Source organism: Choloepus didactylus, chromosome 16 (assembly GCF_015220235.1).
Source record: "Choloepus didactylus isolate mChoDid1 chromosome 16, mChoDid1.pri, whole genome shotgun sequence".
Lineage (NCBI taxonomy): Eukaryota > Metazoa > Chordata > Mammalia > Pilosa > Megalonychidae > Choloepus > Choloepus didactylus.
Genome location: NC_051322.1, coordinates 34,731,260 through 34,755,144, shown reverse-complemented (window position 1 = coordinate 34,755,144; position 23,885 = coordinate 34,731,260). Strand labels below are relative to the sequence as shown.

General features: G+C 38.6%; 1 protein-coding gene across 1 annotated transcript in view; it reads right to left on the bottom strand.

Annotated features, from left to right (window-relative positions):
* Window positions 1–23,885, bottom strand: part of EPG5 (ectopic P-granules autophagy protein 5 homolog) — a 128,693-nt gene that overhangs the window by 9,236 nt on the left and 95,572 nt on the right. Inside the window, exons 38-40 of the mRNA XM_037805516.1 lie at window positions 23,275–23,484; window positions 22,391–22,535; window positions 134–376 (exon numbers count right to left, since the gene is read on the bottom strand). Coding sequence (XP_037661444.1) covers window positions 134–376; window positions 22,391–22,535; window positions 23,275–23,484 — 598 coding nt within the window. The remainder of the gene's footprint in view (window positions 1–133; window positions 377–22,390; window positions 22,536–23,274; window positions 23,485–23,885) is intronic.

Genomic DNA, 23,885 nt, shown 5'->3' with positions numbered 1-23,885 from the left:
TTAGAAAGCAGAAATTAGAATGGCACAATCCCTCATTGGGAAGGCTCTAGAAAGATATTTCCTGGTGACAAAACTTTTAATCTTCCCTTGAAAAGAACACCACAATGAGAACATAAAATGACGGTGCTCTTACCTTCTTTGAAGTAGGCCATGATGCAGGCTTCAGTGATCTCGGCCATGTGGCGGACAGAAGCCAGACTCTGACAGGCTGCTGTAAGAAGGGGTAGTACCAACAGCCCATGCACTCTTTGGCCAATCCAGGTCCGGATACTGCCCCGGAGGAACTCTGCATTCGGAATAGTTGCATTGTTCATCATCATTAGGACCTCCACAAAGAGGCTGCTGAGGGCCATGTGGCGGGCCTGGCTGTCCATGTCTGAAGAGAAACACAGACACACACTCATGAACAGCTGCCGGAAACAGTGATATGAAGGTGATCAAGAGAACAGAGCTTCAATTTCAGCTGCTCTCCAGGCAGATTTTACAATCCTAGTGGCTGTTCCCAAGAGGACCAGAAGGAAGACTCTGGAGTAGTGTTTAGCCTTCAAGATAAGATGTGGCACATAAGTACTTTGTAAGGGCAAAAGCAGGAACTACTACCAGTCCCTTTGGTAGGGCAGTGTGGCAGAGCAATACATTAATAAACAGCCATATATCAGGATGATGTGAAAGAATTTATTTATCAGAACATGCCTAAGTAGTCTTTATTTTCTAACCTTTGCTCATAGAAACCCAATATATACAGATCTCAGCAGTCATTTGATGAACTAATTAGAAACAGTCACCACTATAAATTGTACCTCCTGTCCCTGTCCAAACAGTGTCATGGTTGTCAACATTCAAGGGTAGTATACACAGAACAAAAGTCATTACTTTAAGCAGAAAGGAAAAAACCTTTTTTAAAGAGTCCAAACAGCAGTTCTTTTTATTTCTTTGTTTTTCAAATAAGGAAAATGGAGAGTGGAAGCCATGGTAGTAAAAATGAGTCCCCAAAAATGACACTGAAAAGAGAACAGAATGCCAGAAACAGAACTAACTCATTTTACATGAGAACTAACTGCAAATTATTGGGCGGTCATTGAGGTAGACAGCTGTTTCACAAAGACAGAAAATACGGGAGAACTTCCAGGGAGGATGGTAGAGTAGGGAGCTCCAGAGCTCAGTCCCTCCATGAAAACAACTATTGAATGGACAGGAACTGTCTGAAACAACTATTTTGAAACCCCACAAGCAAGAAGAACACAACAGCATCCAGGGAAGAGCAGGAGGAGGAGACTGATAAATTACGGTAAAGAACTGTAAACTGTTCTGCCTCGCTATGGCTACCAGTGCCCATTCCTCACCCTCATGGCAGGCTGCCACAGAGTCCAGTCCCTGGCTAGCTGCTGCTGACAGAAAGGGACATAAAAATCCTCTTCTCCAAGAAGAGGGTGGGCATGGCCGATCACTGATCACAGCTTTTGATTAATAAATTTGGATCACTGGGTCCCAGCTCTGAAGGCAACTATGGTTTCAACCCACCCCAACAGGAGCAGTGGCAACCACTGTTTCACTCCTGCCCCAACAAAGGTGGTGGCAGCCATTGTTTCAACCCTCCCCAAACAGGGGAGGAAGCGAAAGAGATTTAAAGACACAGCATTTCCTCAGGGATGCGGGGACAGTCAGGTGAAGGTCTGTGTTTGCTGGGCAAGCCAGGAATACTCAGCTTTGGAGAGCTGTTGGAGAAGATTTTGGCACCCTTCCTGACCTCCTCCCCAGGGCACTTTGAAGCCAGTCTCCCCCCATTCATGGGTCCCTGGCCTTACGTTGGCTGGAAAAGACCAACTTGGGAAAGTCCTCTCCAGAGTGACCCTCCTCCCAGAAATTGCCCTCCAGGACAACTTATAGCAGCCTGAGGCAACAAAAGGAATGCAAAAACTATAGAGGTAGACAGTCTGGGACATAAATCAATGGGCTTCAAATACCTGGCAGAGGTAAGTCTGTTTCCTGGGAAGCAAAGGGGACAACTAAACACCTATAAACAGGGTAACTCCAAAACAATTAACAAGTAAACACCCAGGACACGACAGAGGCCCAGAAAGACAGGGAAAACCCTCAACACTGAATTTGCCTTAGGCAGACCTTTCTAATAGAAAGGCTGAAGCTAAAGAAAATCTATGTCTTATTACCAGCTGGTCACCAAATCAAGAAACAGACATGCCACAGAGTAAATCCCAGAGTTAACATTTTAAAATATTCAGCTATACAGTGTGCAACAAGAGTACAAGACAAACAAAGACACAATAAATGATGGTCCATCCAAAGGAAAAGGATAAAGATATAGAAAACACCCATGAAGAAAACGAGAATGTGGACATACTGAACAAAACCTTTAAAAAAGAGATCTTCAAGGAGATGAAGGAAAGTACAGAAAAAGAACTAAAGGATATCAGGAAAATAATGAATGAGCAATATGAGAGTCTAAGTAAAGAGACAGAAATTTAAAAAAGGAACCAAACAGAACTACTGGAGTTGAAGACTACAATAACTTAAATGAAAAATGCCCAGAGCAGATTGGAGCTGGCAGAAGAAACAATCAGTGAACACGAAGACAAGAAACTTGAAATGAGTCAGGCTAAGGAAAAGAAAAAAAAAAACATTAAAAGCAAAAATAGCCTAAGAAAGCTATGGGACACCATTAAGTGCACCAATATGCTTTATGGGAGCCCCAGAGGGAGAAAAGAGAAAGGGGCAGAAGGAATAGTCAAAGAAATAATGACAGAGAACTTCCCAAACTTAGCAAAAGATGTGAATATGCACATCCAAGGAGCTCAGAGAACACCAAGGAGGATAAACATGAAGAAAAACACACCCCATAATATACTGATTATACAATCAAATTCAAAGCACAAGGAGAGAGTTCTGAAGGTTGCAAGAGAAAACGATATGTTATGTGCAAGGGAGTCCCAATTAGATTGAATGCTGACTTCTTATCAGAAATTATGGAGACAAGAATGTACTGGGGTGAAATTTTCAAAGCATAAAGAAAAACCACTGCAAGTCAAGAATTTTATACCCAGCAAGACTTTCTTTCAAAAATGAGGGAAAGATTAAGACATTCTCAGATAAATGAAAGCTGAGGAAGTTCATCACCACTAGAGCTGCCCTACAAGCAATGCTAAAGGAAGTTCTTCAGACTGAAAGGAAAGCACACTAGACAGTGGTTCAAAGCAGCATAAAGAAATAAATATCTGTGGTAAAGATAACCATTTGGGTAATTATAGATATCTGTATTATGGTATTGTATTGTTTGGTATGTAATGCCATTTCTTACTTCCTACAGGTGCCAAAATGCAAATACACAAAAAGTAATGATAAATCTAAGGTTTGGGACATACAATGTACACATACAATATAGACATACAATATAAATGGTGACAAGTACAAAAAAAATGGTGGGGGGACAGAGGGATATAGGAAAAGCATATGTGCATGCTATAGAAGTTAAGTTGGTATCAAACCAAATATGATCATTATAAATTCAGGATGTTAAATTTTAACCCCATGGTAACTACAGGGAAAAAAGATGAAAAATGTATACAGATAGAAATGAGAAAGCACTCAATAGGGTACCACACAAAACAGCAAATACATATCAAAGTAGGCTTTAATGGAAGTGAGGGACAAAAAAGTAGAAGACTTACAAAGGCTAAATAGCAAAATGGCAGAAGGAAGTCCTGTATTATCAGTAGTGACTTTAAATGTAAATGGATTAGGGTGAGAACCTAAGATGGAGGCTAGGTGAGACAGGGCAAAAAAACACCTCCATGAAAAACACTAGATAAAAGCCAGAAAGTGACCCAGAACACCAGTTCCAGCGATGCACCAGCCAGACAAGGTCTGCTAAATCCACAGGGACTGTGCATTTGGTGAAACCGGGAGTCTGCTTTCTGAAACGAGGGAGTGAGCCAGCTGAAAGTCCGGCAGCTGCGCTGCTGGTGTGGGGAAACCATGGGTTGGCGTTTGGAGACGGACTAGTTCTTTTAAAAAAAAAAAAAAAAAAAAAAAAACCCAGGAGCGGCTGCGGTTATGACGGTGAGAACCGCTCAGTGAAGCACAGCAGGAGTGGGCTGTGCCAACCTCTCAGTGTCTGGCGTGAAGGACAGCCTGCTGCTGATTGTCTTGGGGCCAGGGGGGGCAGAGGGGAGCCAAAATGAGAAAGAAACCGTGCCCCTTGCAGCCATCTCCTCAGCGGGCTGGGAACACTCCTGCCCAGGGCCAGAGCTATAGCCCAGAGCCACGCCGAGAAACCCAGTCTCACAGGGAGTGTTTCCCACAGCACTGCACACATTCCACAGTATCGGCTGTGGACAGTGGCCTTTAGTGCACCCACAGCAAATTGTCCCGGAACTGGGAAGACGGAGTTGTGCGAAAAGGGGGAAATTAACAAGCCCCATTCAGCCACCTTTACAGCAGGCTGGGAACGCCCCTGCATGGCCCGGCAGCCCAGGGCTTCCCTGGAGGGCCGGCGTGCACTTGTGACGTGGCATAGCCTTCCCTAGGCAGAGGTCCTGGAAGAGCACGGCTGAGAAGGGGGACCCGCTCGGAGATCCCAGGGACCCTAAGCCAATACCAAGGACTTGTGTGGATCAGTGGCAGAGACAATCTGTGGCAAGACTGAAATGAAGGTTTAGACACTTGCAACAGCCTTAAATCTTCAGGAACACCTGGGAGGTTGGATTATTAAAGCTGCCCTCCCTCCCTAACCACCCAGACACATGCCCACATTCAGGGCAGACAGCACCAACAACACACCCAAACTTAGCGCACCAATTGAATCCCACAAGAATCAGATCCCCACACATCACAAAGACAAAGTTGGGGAGAACTGACTTGAGGGGAATAAGTGACTCGCAGACGCCATCTGCTGGCTAGTTAGAGAATGTGTACGCCACCAAGCTGTAGATCTGACAAATTAGAGATCAGTATTTTTTTATATCCAGAAAGAACCCTATCAAGTAAAGCAAATGTCAAGAGGCCAAAAACAACATAAAATTTTAAAGCATATGATAAAACCAAATGATATGGAGAACCCAAACCCAAACACCCAAATCAAAACATCAGAAGAGACACCGTACTTGGCACAATTAATCAAAGAACTACAGTCAAACAATGAGAACATGGCACAGGATATAAAGGACATGAAGGAGAGCATGGCACAGGATAAAAAGACATAAAGAAGACCCTAGAAGAGCATAAAGAAGAAATTGCAAGAGTAAATAATAAAATAGAAGATCTTATGGAAATAAAAGAAACTGTTGGCCAAATTAAAAGATTCTGGATACTCGTAATACAAGATTAGAGGAGTTGAACAATGACTCATTGTCCTCGAGGACCACAGAACGGAAAATGAAAGAACAAAAGAAAGAATGGGGAAAAAATTGAAAATATTGAAATGGATCTCAGGGATATGACAGATAAAATAAAACATCCAAATTTAAGACTTACTGGTGTCCCAGAAGGGGAAGAGAAGGGTAAAGGTCTAGAATGTGTATTCAAAGAAATTGTTGGGGAAAACTTCCCAAACCTTCTACACAATACAAACACACAAAGCATAAATGCCCAGCGAACTCCAAATAGAATAAATCCAAATAAACCCACTCCGAGACATATTCTGATCAGACTGTCAAATACTGAAGAGAAGGAGCAAGTTCTGAAAGCAGCAAGAGAAAAGCAATTCACCACATACAAAGGAAACAACATAAGACTAAGTAGTGACTACTCAGCGGCCACCATGGAGGTGAGAAGGCAGTGGCATGACATATTTAAAATTCTGAGAGAGAAAAATTGCCAACCAAGAATACTTTATCCAGCAATGCTCTCCTTCAAATTTGAGGGAGAGCTTAAATTTTTCACAGACAAACAAATGCTGAGAATTTTGCTAATAAAAGACCTGCCCTACTTCAGATACTAAAGGAAGCCCTACCAACAGAGAAACAAAGAAAGGAGAGAGAGATATAGAGAAATTTAACAGACATATATAGGACATTACCTCCCAAATCACCAGGACACACATTCTTCTCTAGTGATCACAGATCTTTCTCCAGAATAGACCATATGCTGGGACATAAAACAAGCCTCAATAAATTAAAAAAAAAAAAAAATTGAATATATTCAAAGCACATTCTCTGACCACAATGGAATACAAATAGAAGTCAGTAACCATCAGAGACTTAGAAAATTCACAAACTACTGGAGGGTAAAAATGAGGGGGAGATGAAAACATTCTCGGATAATCAAAAGCTGAGGGACTTCATCACCAGTAGATCAGTCCTATAAGAAATGCTAAAGGGAATTGAGCAGGCTGAAAGGAAGGGACACTAAACAATTGACTGAAACCACATAAAGAAATGAAGATTTCCAGTAAAGATCACATGGTAAATAAAAATACCAATACTACTGTATTTTTTATTTGTAACTCCACTATTTACTTCCTACAGGATCTAAAATATATGAACTGTAATGATAAATCAGTGGTTTTGGACTCAATGTAAAAAATGTTAATTTTTGACAAGAATTACATAAAGGTGGGGGAATGGAGGAGTACAGGAACATAGTTTACGTGTCCTATTGAAGTTAAGTTGGTATCAAAGAGAAACAAGATTGTTATAGATTTAAGAGGTTAAATTTAAGCCCCACGGTAAACACAAAGAAAGCATCAGATAATATGACCATAAAGATGAAAAGTAGAGTATGGGTTACGAGAAGTGGGGGAAGGGGCAATGGGGAGTTAAGAAATAAGTGTAGGGTTTCTGTTTGGAGTGAAGGGAAATTTCTAGTAATGGATGGTGGGAAGGTGATAGCATTGCAACATTCTAAATGTGATTAATTCCACTAATGGAATCCTAGGGAGGGATTGGAATGGGAAGATTTAGGCTGTATATATGTTTCTACAATTGAAAAAAAAAAAAATGACAGTCTAAATAGATAATGACAATTAAATGCCAAGGATGATCCTGGATGGGATCTGAGGATGGAGGAGAGGAGGCTCAAAGGGACACAGTTGGGACATAAGAAAAAAAAAAGGAAATATAGAATCTAAGTGTTGTATCAATGTTGAATTTCTTGAGCTTCTTAGCTGCACTTAATGGGATTGCATAAAAGAATGTTCTTATTCATGGGAAATGTATATGTGAATTATATTGTTTGTTCAAGGATGTGTGCAGCTTGCTCTCATATGTTCAGAAGACAGAGCAATAGATGATGGATGATAGGGAGGGAGGGAGGGAAAGATAGAAATGGTGGCATGACAGGATGTTAAAGTTGATGGATTGGGGTATGGGGGGAGGGGGGTCAGGGTATGCTAGAGTTCTGTGTATGGGGTTTGTATTGTTTTTGCAACTGTTCCTGTAAGTTTGAATTTATTCCAAAATAAAATTTTAAAAAAATGTAAATGGATTAAGTTCTCCAGTCAAAAGGCAGAGACTGACAGAAAGGATAAAAAAAGCACAACCCAACTATATGCTGTCTGCAAGAGACTCAACTTAAAGTCAAAGATACAAGTAGGTTGAAAGTTCAAGTATGGAAAAAAATATACCATGCAAGTAGTAACCAAAAAAGAACTGGGGCAGCTATACTAATATTGGGCAAAAAAAGAGTTTAAATAAAAATCAGCTAAAAGGGACAAAGATGGTCATTATATACAGATAAAGGGGACAATTCAACAGGAAGATGTAACAATTATAAATATGAATATATGAAGCAAATACTGACATATTTGAAGGCAGAAATGAATGGATGTACAGTAATAGTAGGAGACATTAACCACTCTCAATAATGATTAAAACATCTATCAGAAAATCAATAAGGAACTACAGGACTTGAATAATATACAAAACCAACTAGACCTAACAAACATATATAGAACACTGCACATAACAAAAACAGAAAACACATTCTTCTCGAGTGTACATGGATCATTCTCCAGGATAGACCATATAGGGTCATGAAGTCTCAATAAATTTAAAAATATTGAAATCATACAACATATATTCTCCAACCACAATGGAATGAAACTAGAAATCAAATACATAAGGAAAGAGAAAATTCACAAACGTGGAAATTAAACGACATACTCTTAAACAACCAAAGGGTTAAAGAAGAAATCAATAGTGAAATCAGGAAATATCTTGAGGCAAAGGAAAATGAAAATACAACATACCAAAACTTATGGGATGCAGCAAAGGCAGTGCTGAGAGGGAAATTTATAGCTCTAAATGCTTACATTTAAAAAGAAGAAAGACTTCAAATCAGACACCTAACCTCAAAGCTGGAAAAACTAGAAAGAGAAGAGCAAATTAAACCCAAATTGAACAGAAGGAAGGAAATAACAAAGACCAGAGCAGAGATAAACAAAAAAGGAAATAAAAAAACACAATAAAAAGAATCAACAAACCCAAAAGCTGGTTATTCGAAAAGACCAATAAAATCAACAGACCTTTAACTAGACTGACAAAGAAAAAACAGGATACAAATAATGAAAATCAGAAATGAAAAGGAGGACATTATTACCAACTCCACTGAAATAAAAAGGACTATAAGAGGATACTATGAACGCCTGACAACTGTAAGCCAATAAATTAGATAGCTTAGTTGAAATGGACAAATTCTTAGACACACATAAACCACCCACATTAACTCAAGAAGATCCCAACAAGCTAATTACTAGTAGATTCAATCAGTAATCAAAACCCTCCCCAAAAAGAAAAGCCCAGGACCAGATAGCTTCACAGGGGAATTCTACCAAACATTCCAAGACTTCACTCCAATTCTGTCAAACTAGTTCAAAAAATTGAAGGGCAGGGAACACACCCTAACTCATTCTATAAGGCCAACATTACCCTCATACCAAAGCCAGATAAAGATACTAAAAGAAAAGAAAATTACAAACCAATATCTCTTATGGATATAAATGTAAATGTCCTCAAACAAATATGATAAATAAAATCCAACAGGATATTAAAATAGCTGTACACCATGATCAAGAGGGATTTATCCCTGGTATGCAAGACTGGATCACCACAAGAAAATCAATTAATGTAATATATCACATTAACAGAATGAAGGAAAAAAAAACCCATATTGAGATGATCATGAAAAGGAATTTGACAAAATATAGCATCCTTTCTTGATAAAAACACTTAGAACACTAGGAATAGAAGGAAACTTCCTTAATATGATACAAGGCATATATGAAAAGCCCACAGCTAACATTCTATTTAATGGCAAAAGACTAAAAGCTTTCCCTCTAAGGTGAGGAAGAAGACAAGGATGCTCACTGTCAATACTTTTATTCAACACTGTTCTGGAAGTTCTTGCCAGAGCAATTAGGCAACGAAAAGAAATCAAAGTATCCAAATCAGAAAAGAAGAAGTAAAACCTTCCCTATTTGCAGATGATAAACAGAAAACCCTGAAAAATCCACAACAAAGCTCCTAGAGCTAATAAATGAATTCTGCAAAGTGGCAGGTATAAGACCAACACACAAAAATCAGTAGTGTTCCATACACAAGCAATGAACAATCAGAAGAAATCAAGAAAAAAATTCCATTCACAATAGCAACTAAAAGAATCGAATACCTAGTAATAAATCTAACCAAGGATGTAAAGAACTTGTACATAGAAAACTATAAAACACTGCTAAAAGAAATCAAAGACTTTAGAAATAAATGGAAGGACATTCCATGTCCATGGATTAGAAGACTAAGTATAGTTAAAATGTCAACACTACCCAAAGTAATTTATAGATTCAATGGAATCCCAATCAAAATTCCAACAACCTTCCTTGCAAAACTGGAAAAGCCAACTATCCAATTTATATGGAAGGGTAAGGGCCCCAAATAGCTAAAGCCACCTTGAAAAAGAAGAATGAAGTTGGAGGACTCATACTTCCTAATCTTAGACTTATTACCAAGCCACAGTAATCAAAACAGCATGGTATTGGCACAAGTTGAGACATATAAACAAATAGAATAGAATTGAGAGCTCAGAAATCAACTCTCACATTTATAGCCAACTGATTTTTGACAAGGTAGCAAAGACTACTCAATTGAAAAAGAATAGTCACTTTAACAAATGGTGCTGGGAAAATTGGATCTCCATTTGCAAACAAAATAAAGAGGCCCCCTACCTCACACCATATACAAAAACTTACTCAAAAAGGATCAAAGACCTTAATATAAGAGCTAAAACTATCAAATTCCTAGAAAAAAAATGTAGGAAAGCACCTTCAAGAGCTTGTGTTAGGCAATGGTTTTAGACTTTACACCCCAAGCACAAGCAACAAAAAACAGATAAATGGGACCTCATGAAAACTAAAAACTTTTGTTCCTCAAAGGACTTTATCATGAAAATAAAAGAGAACCTACAAAATGAGAGAAAATATTTGGAACCCACATATCCAATAATGGATTAATATCCAGAATATATAAAGAAATTCTTCAACTTGACAAAAAGATAGACCACCCAATTTAAAAATGGGCAAAAGATTGAATAAACATTTCTCTAAAGAAGATATGCACAGTTTTAGTTACTCCTCCAGGGCTGTAGGCAGAAAGCCAGGAACTGCATGGACCGGACACCGCAGAGCAATCTGACTTTGGGCATACTTCATACAACACTCATGAACGTGTGGAACAGCTGAGATCAGTGAAATCTGTAAGTTCTCGTGGCCAGGGGACCTGTGCCCCTCCCTGCCAGGCTTAGTCCCATGGGAGGAGGGGCTGTCTGTGCTGGGAACGAGGAGGGAGAACTGCAGTTGCGGCTCTGATTGAAAACTCAGGCTGCCGGTCGAAACTCCAAACATAGACTGAGACCAGACACCAGAGAATCTGGGAGCAGTCAACCCAGCAGGAAGGAGACAGGGCTACAAAAACAGCAAAAATAAATAAATAAATAAATAAATAAATAAATAAATAAATAAATAAAAATAAAAACAGAGACTTTTTGGAGTTCTGGTGAACATAAAATGGAGAACGGCAGGGCTCAGGCAGAGTCAGGCTCATATGCAAACCCAGAGGGCTAGGTCCCTGGTCTGAAGAGCCAAAGAGCTGGTTTCTCTGCTTTCTTGATTGTTCCTTAATGGCCCTAATCTCCTTGTCTCTTAGCATTTCAATAGCCCATTAGATCTGCAAGGAGGGCCCCTCGTTTTTTTCTAAAACAATTACTCTAAGAGGCCCTTTACAGAAAGCCTCAAAGACTTGCAATTTGGGCCCAGGCAAGAGCAGAGCTAAGACAGCTCTGAGAGACAAAGCAATAAGTCTAGTGGCTGAGAAAATTCGCTAAACACCACAACTCCCCAAGAAAAGGGGGTTGTCCTTACAGCCATCTTCCCAGAGGGCTGGGAACGCTCCTGCCTGGTGCCGGTGCCACAGCCCAGAGCTGCTGCAAACAACCCAGTGTGACAGGAAGTGTTTCCAACAACACACGCACAAACCACAACATAAGGCGTGGACGACAGCCTTTTGAGCATCCACAGCGAATTGTCCTGGAGCCTGGAAGGCAGAGCTGTGTGAAAAGGGGGAAATTAACATGCCCCATTCAGCCATCCTTTCATCAGACTGGAAACACCCCTACACAGCCCTGCAGCCCAGAACTTCCCTTGGGGGATTGTGCTCACTTGTGATGTAGCACAGTCTTCCCTCAGCAGAGGACCTAGGAGGCCACAGCTTGGAAGAGGGACCCACTCGCAAGTCCCAGGGACGACAGGCCAACAACAAGGACTTGTGGGTCATGCCAGAGACAAACTGTGGCGAGACTGATCTGAAGGATTAGACTATTGCAACAGCTTTAAATCTCCAGGAACACCCGGGAGATTTTAAAGTTGCCCTCCCACCCTAACCGCTCAGACACACACCTCACATTCAGGGCGGGAAGCACCAACTACACACGCAAACTTGGTGCACAATTGGACCCCACAAGACTCACACCCCCACTCACCACAAAGTTGGGAAGAACTGGCTTGAGGGGAACAGGTGGCTCATGGATGCCACCTGCTGGTTAGTTAGAGAAAGTGTACTCCACGAAGCTGTATATCTGACAAATTGGAGATAAGTGTTTTAATCAGCCAACATATCCTAAAAGAACCCTATCAAGTTAAGCAAATGCCAAGAGGCCAAAAACAACATAAAATTTTAAAGCATGTGAAAAAAACAGATGAAATGGATAACCCAAACCCAAACACCCAAATCAAAACATCAGAGGAGACACAGTACTTGGAGCAATTAATCAAAGAACTAAAGACAAACAATGAAAGCATGGCACAAGATATAAAGGACATGAAGAAGACCCTAGAAGAGCATAAAGAAGAATTTGCAAGAGTAAATTAAAAAAATAGACGATCTTATGGAAATAAAAGAAACTCTCGACCAAATTAAAAAGATTCTAGATACTCACAGTACAAGACTAGAGGAAGCTGAACAGTGAATCAGTGACCTCGAGGATGACAGAATGGAAAAATGAAAGAACAAAAGAAAGAATGGGGAAAAAAGTTGAAAAAATCGAAATGGACCTCAGGGATATGACAGATGACATAAAACTTCCAAACATAAGACTCACTGGTGTTCCAGAAGGGGAAGAGAAGGGCAGAGGGCTAGGAAGGGTATTCAAAAAAAATGTTGGGGAAAACTTCCCAAATCTTCTAAACACCAAAAATTCACAAATCATAAATGCCCAGCAAACTCCAAATAGAATAAATCCAAATAAACCCACCCCAAGACATATTCTGGTCAGATTGTCAAATACTGAAGAAGGCGCAAGTTCTGAAAGCAGCAAGAGAAAAGCAATTCACCACAAACAAAGGAAAGAGCATAAGACTAAGTAGTGACTACTCACCAGCCACCACGGAGGCAAGAAGGCAGTGGCATGACATATTTAAAATTCTGAGAGAGAAAAATTGCCAACCAAGAATTCTTTATCCAGCAAAGCTCTCCTTCAAATTTGATGGAGAGCTTAAATTTTTCACAAACAAATGCTGAGAGAATTTGCTAATAGGAGACCTGCCCTACTTGAGAAACTACAGAGAGCCCTGCCAACAGAGAAACAAAGAAAGGAGAGAGAGAGATGGAGAAAGGTCCAGTACTAAAGAGATTCAGTGTGGGTACATTAAAGGACATTAAGAGAGAGAGCGAAAAAATGTATCTGACAAACATAAATCAAAGGATAGGATGGCTGATTCAAGAAATACCTTTACAGTAATAACATTGAATGTAAATGGATTAAACTCCCCAATTAAAAATAAAGATTGGCAGAATGGATCAAAAAATATGAACCATCAATATGCTGCATACAAGAGACTCATCTTACACTGGGACACAAAGAAATTGAAAGTGAAAGGATGGAAAAAATATTTCATGCAAGCTACAGCCAAGAGAAAGCAGGAGCAGCAGTATTAATCTCAGATAAATAGACTTTAAATGCAAGGATGTTAGGAGAAGGCCACTACATACTAATAAAAGAAGGCCACTACATACTAATAAAAGGGGCAATTCAACAAGAAGAAATAACAATCATAAATGTTTATGGATCCAGTCAAGGTGCCACAAAATACATGAGACAAACACTGGCAAAGCTAAAGGAAGCAACTGATGTTTCCACAGTAATTATGGGAGACTTCAACATGTCACTCTCTCCTATAGACAGATCAACCAGACATAAGACCAATAAAGAAATTGAAAACCTAAACAATCTGATAAATGAATTGGATTTAACAGACATATATATTGTCTAGTTTATGGATGGATGAGTAGAAAAATAGGGGAAGGAAACAAACAAAGGTACCCAGTGTTCTTTTTTACTTCAATTGCTCTTTTTCACTTTAATTATTATTCTTGTTATTTTTGTGTGTGTGCTAATGAAGGTGTCAGGGATTGATTTAGGTGATGAATGTACAACTATGTAATGGTACTGTGAACAATCGAATGTATGATTTGTTTTGTATGACTGCATGGTATGTGAATATATCTCAATAAAATGAAGATTAAAAAAAAAGAATAAATACAGAAAAAAAAATTCTGGCGAATATTTTTAAGCTAATTTTATTCCACATAAAAAGAGAGTACTTTACTCATTTAGTAAGAGTAATTAAAGGATTTTCTTAGCCTTAATAGTTTTAGAATTCATTTAAATAAATTATAATATTTGTTGTTAAAAAAAAAAAAAAAAAGACCAATAAGGAAATTGAAAACCTAAACAATCTGATAAATGAATTGGATTTAACAGACATATATAGAACATTACATTCCAAATCACCAGGATACACATTCTTCTCTAGTGCTCACGGAACTTTCTCCAGCATAGATCATATGCGGGGACATAAAACAAGCCTCAATAAATTTTAAAAAACTGAAATTATTCAAAGCACATTCTCTGACCACAATGGAATACAATTAGAAGTCAATCACCATCAGAGACTTAGAAAATTCACAAATACCCGGAGGTTAAAGAACACACTCCTAAACAGTCAGTGGGTTAAAGAAGAAATAGCAAGAGAAATTGCTAATATATACAGACGAATGAAAATGAGAACACAACATATCAAAACCTATGGGATGCAGCAAAAGCAGTACTGAGGAGGAAATTTATAGCACTAAACACATACATCAAAAAGGAAGAAAGAGCTAAAATCAAAGAACTAATGGAGCAACTGAAGAAGCTAGAAAATGAACAGCAAACCAATCCTAAACCAAGTAGAAGAAAAGAAATAACAAGGATTAAAGCAGAAATAAATGACAGAGAGAACAAAAAAACAGTAGAGAGAATAAACAACACCAAAAGTTGGTTCCTTGAGAAGATCAACAAGATTGACAAGCCCCAAGCTAGACTGACAATATCAAAAAGAGAGAACCATATAAACAAAATAATCAATGAGAAAGATGACATTATTTTGGATCCTGAAGAAATTTAAAAAATTACAAGAGGATACTATGAACAACTGTATGCCAACAAACTGGATAATGTAGAGGAAATGGACAATTTCCTGGAAACATATGAACAACCTAGACTGACCAGAGAAGAAACAGAAGACCTCAACCAACCAATCACAAGCAAAGAGAGCCAATCAGTCATTAAAAAGCTTGCCACAAATAAATGCCCAGGGCCAGATGGCTTCACAGGGGAATTCTATCAAACTTTCCAAAAAGAACTGACACCAATCTTACTTAAACTCTTTCAAACCATTGAAGAAAATGGAACACTACCTAACACATTTTATGAAGCTAACATCAATCTAATACCAAAACGAGGCAAAAATGCCACAAAAAAGGAAAACTACAGGCCAATCACCCTAATGAATATAGATGCAAAAATTCTCAACAAAATACTTGCAAATCGAATCCAAAGACACATTAAAAAAATCATACACCATGACCAAGTGGGGTTCATTCCAGGCATGGAAGGATGGTTCAACATAAGAAAATCAATCAATATATTATAACACATTAACAAATCAAAAGAGAAAAATCAAATGATCATCTCAATAGATGCTGAAAAAGCATTTGACAAAATCCAACATCCCTTTTTGATAAAAACAATTCAAAAGGTAGGAACTGAAGGAAACTTCCTCAATATGATAAAGAGCATATACGAAAAACCCACAGCCAGCATAGTACTCAATGGTGAGAAACTGAAAGCCTTCCCTTTAAGATCAGGAATGAGACAAGGATGCCCACTGTCACCACCGTTATTCAACATTGTGCTAGAAGTGCTAGCCAGGGCAGTCCGGCAAGACAAAGAAATAAAAGGCATCCAAATTGGAAAGGAAGAAGTAAAACTGTCATTATTTGCAGATGATATGACCTTATATCTGGGAAACCCTGAGAAATCGACAATACGGCTACTAGAGCTAATAAACAAATTTAGCAAAGTAGCAGGACACAGGAATAATGCACATAAGTCAGAAATGTTTCTATATGCTAGAAATGAACAAAGTGAAGAGACACTCAAGAAAAAGACACCATTTTCAATAGCAACTAAAAAAATCAAGTACCTAGGAATAAACTTAACCAAAGATGTAAAAGAACTATACAAAGAAAAATACATAACTCTACTAAAAGAAATAGAAGGGGACCTTAAAAGATGGAAAAATATTCCATGTTCATGGATAGAAAGGCTAAATGTCATTAAGATATCAATTCTACCCAAACTCATCTACAGATTCGATGCAATCCCAATCAAAATTCCAACAACCTACTTTGCAGACTTGGAAAAGCTAGTTGTCAAATTTATTTGGAAAGGGAAGATGCCTCAAATTGCTAAAAACACTCTAAAAAAGAAAAACAAAGTGGGAGGACTTAAACTCCCTGACTTTGAAGCTTATCATAAAGCCACAGTTGTCAAAAGAGCATGTTACTGGCACAAAGATAGACCTATTGATCAATGGAATCGAACTGAGAATTTGGAGATAGACCTCCAGATCTATGGCCAACTGATCTTTGATAAGGCTCCCAAAGCCACTGAACTGGCACATAACAGTCTTTTCAACAAATGGGGCTGGGAGAGTCGGATATCCATATCCAAAAGAATGAAAGAGGACCCCTATCTCACACCCTACACAAAAATTAACTCAAAGTGGATCAGAGATCTCAGTATAAAAGACAGTATCATAAAACTCCTAGAAGATAATGTAGGGAAACATCTTCAAGACCTTGTATTAGGTGGCCACTTCCTAGACTTACACCCAAAGCACAAGCAACAAAAGAAAAAGTAGATAAATGGGAACTCCTCAAGCTTAGAAGTTTCTGTACCTCAAAGGAATTTGTCAAAAAAAGTGAAGAGGCAGCCAACTCAACGGGAAAAATTTTTGGAAACCATGTATCTGACAAAAGACTGATATCTTGCATATATAAAGAAATCCTACAACTCAATGACAATAGTACAGATAACCCAATTATAAAATGGGCAAAAGATATGAAAAGACAGTTCTCTGAAGAGGAAATATAAATGCCAAGAAACACATGAAAAAATGTTCAGCTTCACTAGCTATTAGAGAGATGCAAATTAAGACCACAACGAGACACCATCTCATACCAATTAGAATGGCTGCCATTAAACAAACAGGAAACTATAAATGCTGGAGAGGATGTGGAGAAACTGGAACCCTTATTCATTGTTGGTGGGACTGTATAATGGTTCAGCCATTATACTCTGGAAGTCAGTCTGGCAGTTCCTTAGAAAACTAGATATAGAGTTACCCTTCGATCCATCAATTGCACTTCTCGGTATATACCCGAACACAGATATCTGCACACCAATGTTTATAGCAGCATTATTCACAATTGCCAAGAGATGGAAACAACCCAAATGTCCTTCAACAGATGAGTGGATAAATAAAATGTGGTATATACACACAATGGAATACCACACAGCAGTACGAAGGAACGATGTCGTGAAACACATGACAACATGGGTGAACCTTGAAGACATAATGCTGAGCAAAACAAGCCAGGCACAAAGAGAAATATTATATGCTACCACTAACGTGAACTTTGAAAAATGTAAAACAAATGGTTTACAGGAACGATGTCGTGAAACATATGACAACATGGGTGAACCTTGAATACATAATACTGAGCAAAACAAGCCAGGTACAAAGAGAAATACTACATGCAACCACTAATGTGAACTTTGAAAAATGTAAAATAAATGGTTTATAATGTAGAATGTAGGGAAACTAGCGATAGAGAGCAATTAATGGAGGGGGAATTATAACCCAATAAGAGCAGATATGCTCTCGTGGATAAATTTAACGTTCTGGGAATGCCCAGAAATGACTATGGCTTGTTAATTTCTGATGGATATGGTAGGAACAAGTTCACAGAAATGCTGCTATATTAGGTTATTTTTGGGGTAGAGGAGGAACATGTTGGAAGCAAAGTAGTTATTTTAGGTTAGTTGTCTTTTTCTTACTCCCTTGTTGTTATGGTTTGTTTGAAATGTTTTTTTACTGTATTTTTTTAATATAGTTAATTTTTTAAAAAAGAGTTAATTAAAAAAAAAATGAAAAAGTATGCAGAGCCCCCTTGAGCTGGTGAAGAATGCAGGGGTGTTAGGCTTCCCCACCTCGATGGTTGCTGATGTGCTCACAGACATAGGGGACTGGTATTTTGATGGGCTGAGCCCTCTACCACGGGACTTGCCCTTGGCAAGTCTGTTGCTGCAAAGGAGAGGCTAGGCCTGCCTATAATTGTGCCTAAGAGCCTCCTCCAGAATGCCTCTTTGGTGCTCAGATGTGGCCCTCTCTCTCTAGCTAAGACAACTTGGCAGGTGAAATCACTACTCTCCCCCCTACGTGGGATCAGATACCCAGGGGAGTGAATCTCCCTGGCAACATGGAATATGACTCCTGGGGAGGAATCTAGACCCGGCATTGTGGGATGGAGAACATCTTCTTGACCAAAAGGGGGATGTGAAAGGAAATGAAATAAGTTCCAGTGGCTGAGAGATTCCAAAAGGAGCTGAGGGGTCATTCTCGTGGATACTTTTACACACAATATAGACAACCTTTTTAGGTTCTAATGAATTGAGAAGCTAGCAGTAAATACCTGAAACTATCAAACTACAACCCAGAACCCATGAATCTTGAAGGCAATAGTATAAAAATGTAGCACATGAAAAGATGTTCAATATCATTAGCCATCAGGGAAATGCAACTCAAAACCATGAGATACCATTTCACACCCATTAGAATGGCTGTGATTAAAAACAGAAAAAAAGTGTTGGAGAAGATGTGGAGAAGTAGAAACACTCATTCATTGCTAGTGGCAATGTAAAATGTTGCACCACTCTGGAAGACAGTCTGGTGGTTTCTCAGAAAGCTAAGTATAGAGGTACCATATAACCTGGCAATTCCACTACTAGGTATATACAGAAAAGAATCGAAAGCAGGAGCTCGAACAGATATTTGCATACCGATGTTCTTGATGGCATTATTCACAATTGCTAAAAGATGGAAGCAACCCAAGTGTCCATCAATTAATGAATGGACAAATAAAATGTAGTATGTACAGACAAAAGAAAATTATTCAGCTGTAAAAAGGAATGAAGTCCTGATACATGAAACAACATGGATGAGTCTTGAAGAAGTCATGTTGAGTGATATAAGCCAGACATAAAAAGACAAATATTGTATAATCTCACTGACTTGAAACCAATTACAATAAACAAACTTATAAAGTCAGAATCTAAAATATAGGTTACTAGGGGACAGTGTGGGGACAGGGAATGGGAAGTTAAGGCTTAATATGTATAGGCTTCCTATTAGGAATAATGGAAATGTTTTGGTAATAGATGATGGTGATAGTAACAGAACATTGTGAACACAATTTACAGCACTGAAGTATGAGTATGATTAAAGGGGACATGATAGATTATATAAATGGTAACAAAATAAAAATTAAAAAGAAAAAAATCCATGGAACTATACCATACACAGTGAGCCCTAAGTTAAACCATGGAGTTTAATGAACAGTACAATTATAAAAATGTGCTATCATCAGTTGTAACAAATGATCCAAATCAGTGCAGGGTGTTGGTGGTGGAGTGGTATATGGGAATCCTATATTTTATGCATGATTGTTCTGTAAACCCATAACCTAACGAAAAACTGTGTGTGTGTGTGAGTTTGTGTGTGTTCGCCTGTCACTGCAGTGTGTGGAGGAGAAAATTCAACAGGGGTAATTTTCAACAACTATTTCTAGTTCTCCTCAAGTTGAGTACATTTCTTTTTTTTTAATGGCATAAAAATGTGGCACTCTCACCATAAAGATTCAGTATTTACATCAAAGGGAGTGGAAAGAAGTTTGAGAGATCTTCCCTGTCACACCACACCCATGAAAACAGCCTACCTGCCCAGTATGAAATAAAACAAAACTTAATCTTATTGTAGGACTTATTGTCAAGCAAGGACTTAGGAAAAAGTTTGAAAGATAAAAACGTGTGTGCGTATATTTTTTTTCATGTACTTCTATGGGCAGGGATATTCTTGGTAATAAATGTTTTATCTCTGCACATCAGCTGAATGGCAATTTTAACTTATCTTTTCATTATGACTTGTTGCAACAAATAACTCCTCCAGTGAGCCTCTCTCTCCTCTGATCCTAGCCTCTGCCCTTCCTGTTTATCATCATGGCCAACACGTTTTTCTAAAAACCAAATCTGATGCTATCACTCTTTTGATTAAGCTCTTTCTAGAACACCCTTCTCCCCAATTTATACGTACTTGTGATCACATCATTTAGTTTTAGCTTTAGCTTTTTAAACCCCACTGTGCACGATTATCTTTTTATATAGTCAGTTTTTGTTACATTTACCCACATTTTACCACTTTCTTTACTCATTTTTCTTGCAATTCAGACTTTTAATGTATGATCACTCAGCTTCTATCTAAAGAACACAATTTAGTATTTCCTTTAGTGGTGTTTATTTTACCTTCATCCTTGAAAGATGGTTTTTCTTAGTTTACAATCCTACCTTATAAGTCATTTTCTCATAGCACATTAAATATGTTATTCTACGGTCTTATGATCTCCTTTGTTGCTATTGAGAAGTCAGCTGTCAGGATAAATATTGTTCCTTTGTAGGTAATCTGTCCTTCCTGGGTGTAAAAGTTTTTCTCTTTGTCACTGGTGTTTGGTAGTTTTACTACTAGTGTGTACACATGTAAATTTCTGTTTATCCTGCTTGGAATTTGCTGGGTTCACTGAATCTCATCAACCCTGGAAAATTCTCAGCCTTTATCTCCTCAAATATGCCTCTCCCCAGTTCTCTATCTCCTTTCTTCTGGAATTGTGATTAAATGCCTGAATATATATGTTAAACCTTCTTTCTCTTTCCTTGGTGCCCTTTAACCTCACTTTCACATTTTCTATCTCTCTGTGCTGCATTCTGGGTATTTTCTTCAGATGTATTTCCCAGTTCATTAATTTTCTCTTCAGATGGGTTTACTCTGCTGTTAAATTTATCCATTAAATTTTTCATTACAAACTTTCTATTTGTTCATTTCTAGAATATGATCTCTCTTAAATCTGCATATTTTTATAACCTGTTGCTCCTTACTAATATTTTCAAATCTCACTTATTTTTTCAAATATATTAAAAATATTTTTGTTATTGTTTGCTGTGCTAATTATACCAATATTTTAAGTCTTATAAGTATGATTCTGCTGACTGTTGTTCTCTACTGGCTTTTGCTTATGGTGCCTGGTTCCTGTGTGCTTTGTGATGTTTCTCCCCTTTTATGGTTACGTCCATATTTCTTGGACCTCTGAGCCCTGAGTTAAAGATGAGTTCCTCCAAACAGGATCTGTGGTTGCTTCTGCCAGGCACCTGGCAACATCACCAATCCAAAACTACTTTAAGTAAATTCTCAGGTTGCAGTTTATTTTGGACAATTTAGGAAGTATGAATTCTTACAGCAAACCAACATGGGGGCCAGCTTGTACCTACTAATACCTACTAATTCTCATAAGAGATTTTTTTTTCCCCACCACATAAACAGGCGACCCAACCCCAATGTCACAAGAGCAGGTTTGTTTCCAACTCACTTTTTTTTTTTTTTAATCTTCATTTTATTGAGATATATTCACATACCACGCAGTCATACAAAACAAATCGCACTTTCGATTGTTCACAGTACCATTACATAGTCCAACTCACTCTTACACTAAAAATGCCATCCTGTGGAGTGCCCAGCATTATTCATGGGATTTCCTTTTAGGCTCCTGTCTTAGGCAAACTCTGGGTTTTATTGCCTCTCCCTGATATCCTAAGAAGGTTCAGAAAAAGCTCTGAACCAGGACCGGATTTCACCTATCTTTATGAGTTCCTCCCTTCACTTAGCTTCTGGCTTTTGAGATTTACTTACCTTTTTGGCACCTCATTGATAAGTTTAATTTTTGGTTTTTAAAAAACATTTTATTCAGCAATTTTAGTTGTTTTTAGCATGACAATTGGTCAGAATGTCTAGTCCACAACACTGCCAGAAGCAAAGTTCTCCACACAGACCTTTTTAACAAGTCTACAGGTGATTCTCAAGTGCTCTCCCAGCTCAGAGAGCCAAAACTTATAGGAAAGCTGCTCAATAGAAGGTCTCCTATTAACTCCTAATGATAAAATCCAGTGGTCTAGCTTAGCCCCCAATCCAGTTAACCTCTCATCAGCATCTGGCCATGATCTTTCCTCAAGTTCTTGACATTCATACCTTGCCCCAGTACAGAGATATCAATGTCCCTGGTGTTCTGTCACCTCTCTGGCCACTGCTTCTCTGGAGACAGGAATGACAGTGTCAGGTCCATCTTCCTGATCTCACAATGCCTTGTGCATAGCAGGTATGAATACATGACTTCCACTTGTCACTTACCGGGTGGTTTAAAGACAATGATTTCATCTAAGAGCTTAGACATTTCCTGTTCTAGGACTGCTAAGGTGATTTTTCCATTTTGTTCCAGGGTGCTGAGGAACTGAACCATCTGGTGAGTGAAAGCTCGGCATTTTGGAACAGCATCCTGACAAACAAAAAGACAGTCATACAAATGAATCCAAGCAAGCAGTGTTAACTGAGTATATTCCTGGGATCATGGCACTGCCTGACTGCTTAGGTAGGGGGTGGAAAGGACAGATCAGGAAGCCACATGGAGATCCCTGTGTCTAGGGAGATGCAAAGCTGTGGAAACCCTTTGACTAGAACCCGTTTTCTCCCAAACTCCAGCAGAAACACTCTCCCTTTTTACTACATTAATAACATTAATTAAATACTAACTACTTGCCAAGAACTTCTCTAAAACTTTTATGTTTATTATCTAATTTAATCCTCACAACCCTTTGAGGCAGGGTATTATTATTTCCAATTTAGATGAGAAAACAAAGGAACTTGCCCAGGGTCACAATGGCAGTGAATCAGGGACCCAGGTTTGTCAGACCTCACCTCAAATTCAGGCTCATAACCTCCCTGCTATTCTGCTGCCAATAACATTCAGATCACTTAACCTTAACAGCCCACTGCCAGCCCTCAATCCTTTTGCCTTCTCCTCAGCATGTGACACTGCTAGTAAGCAGAGGCTTACCAAAGAAATAAATAAAACTAAAAAATCCAGGAGGAGGTCAAAACATGAGTACACCATGATACATATTCTCCAACTTTCCCTGCTGAGCAGTCAGCAGGTACAAAACTGTCCTCAATATCATTTTATGTCCAACTGGTCCTGAAGAACGCTATCTGCCTTTTAAAGTACCCACTCAACTTACAAGATGTTTCTGACTATCAGCAGGAATGGAAAAGCCGGCAGACACTTTTAGGAGCTTCACTATTAACTCAGCAGAAGATTCTTTTGACAGGATGATGGATGGTGGGTAATGGCTGCTGAAATAACCTATAACACTCTGGTATGATACAATATCCACAAGATGCCACGAAAGTGAGCTTGTCTGTCCAAGGAGACTGAGTAAAGGTGAATCCTAAAAATGAAACATATATTTGTTTAATTCCTGAGCCCCCATTTTCCTAGAAATATGTGCTTATAACTGGCTAAGATGGCCTAGTTCACAGCACAATTAAGAGTGTCAAGTTAGTATCTACTAAAGTTAGAATTACTAGGGAAAGTAATAGTCAAAGTCTTGGCAAAAACACATTAAGATTTACAAGTATTCAGAACACAATTTTCAAAGGAATTCTTTGATCTGGTGACATTCTATAAGAATAACATAAATGTGACAACTGGAAAGCATTTTCCTTCTGGTCACAAAGGAGTAAGACAGCTTGAACAAATTTTAGAAACTAACTGAAGTATTATTTGATAAATGATATTGGTAGGCATCTCTCAAGAAAGCAGTTATTTACTCTATGACAGAACAAATTG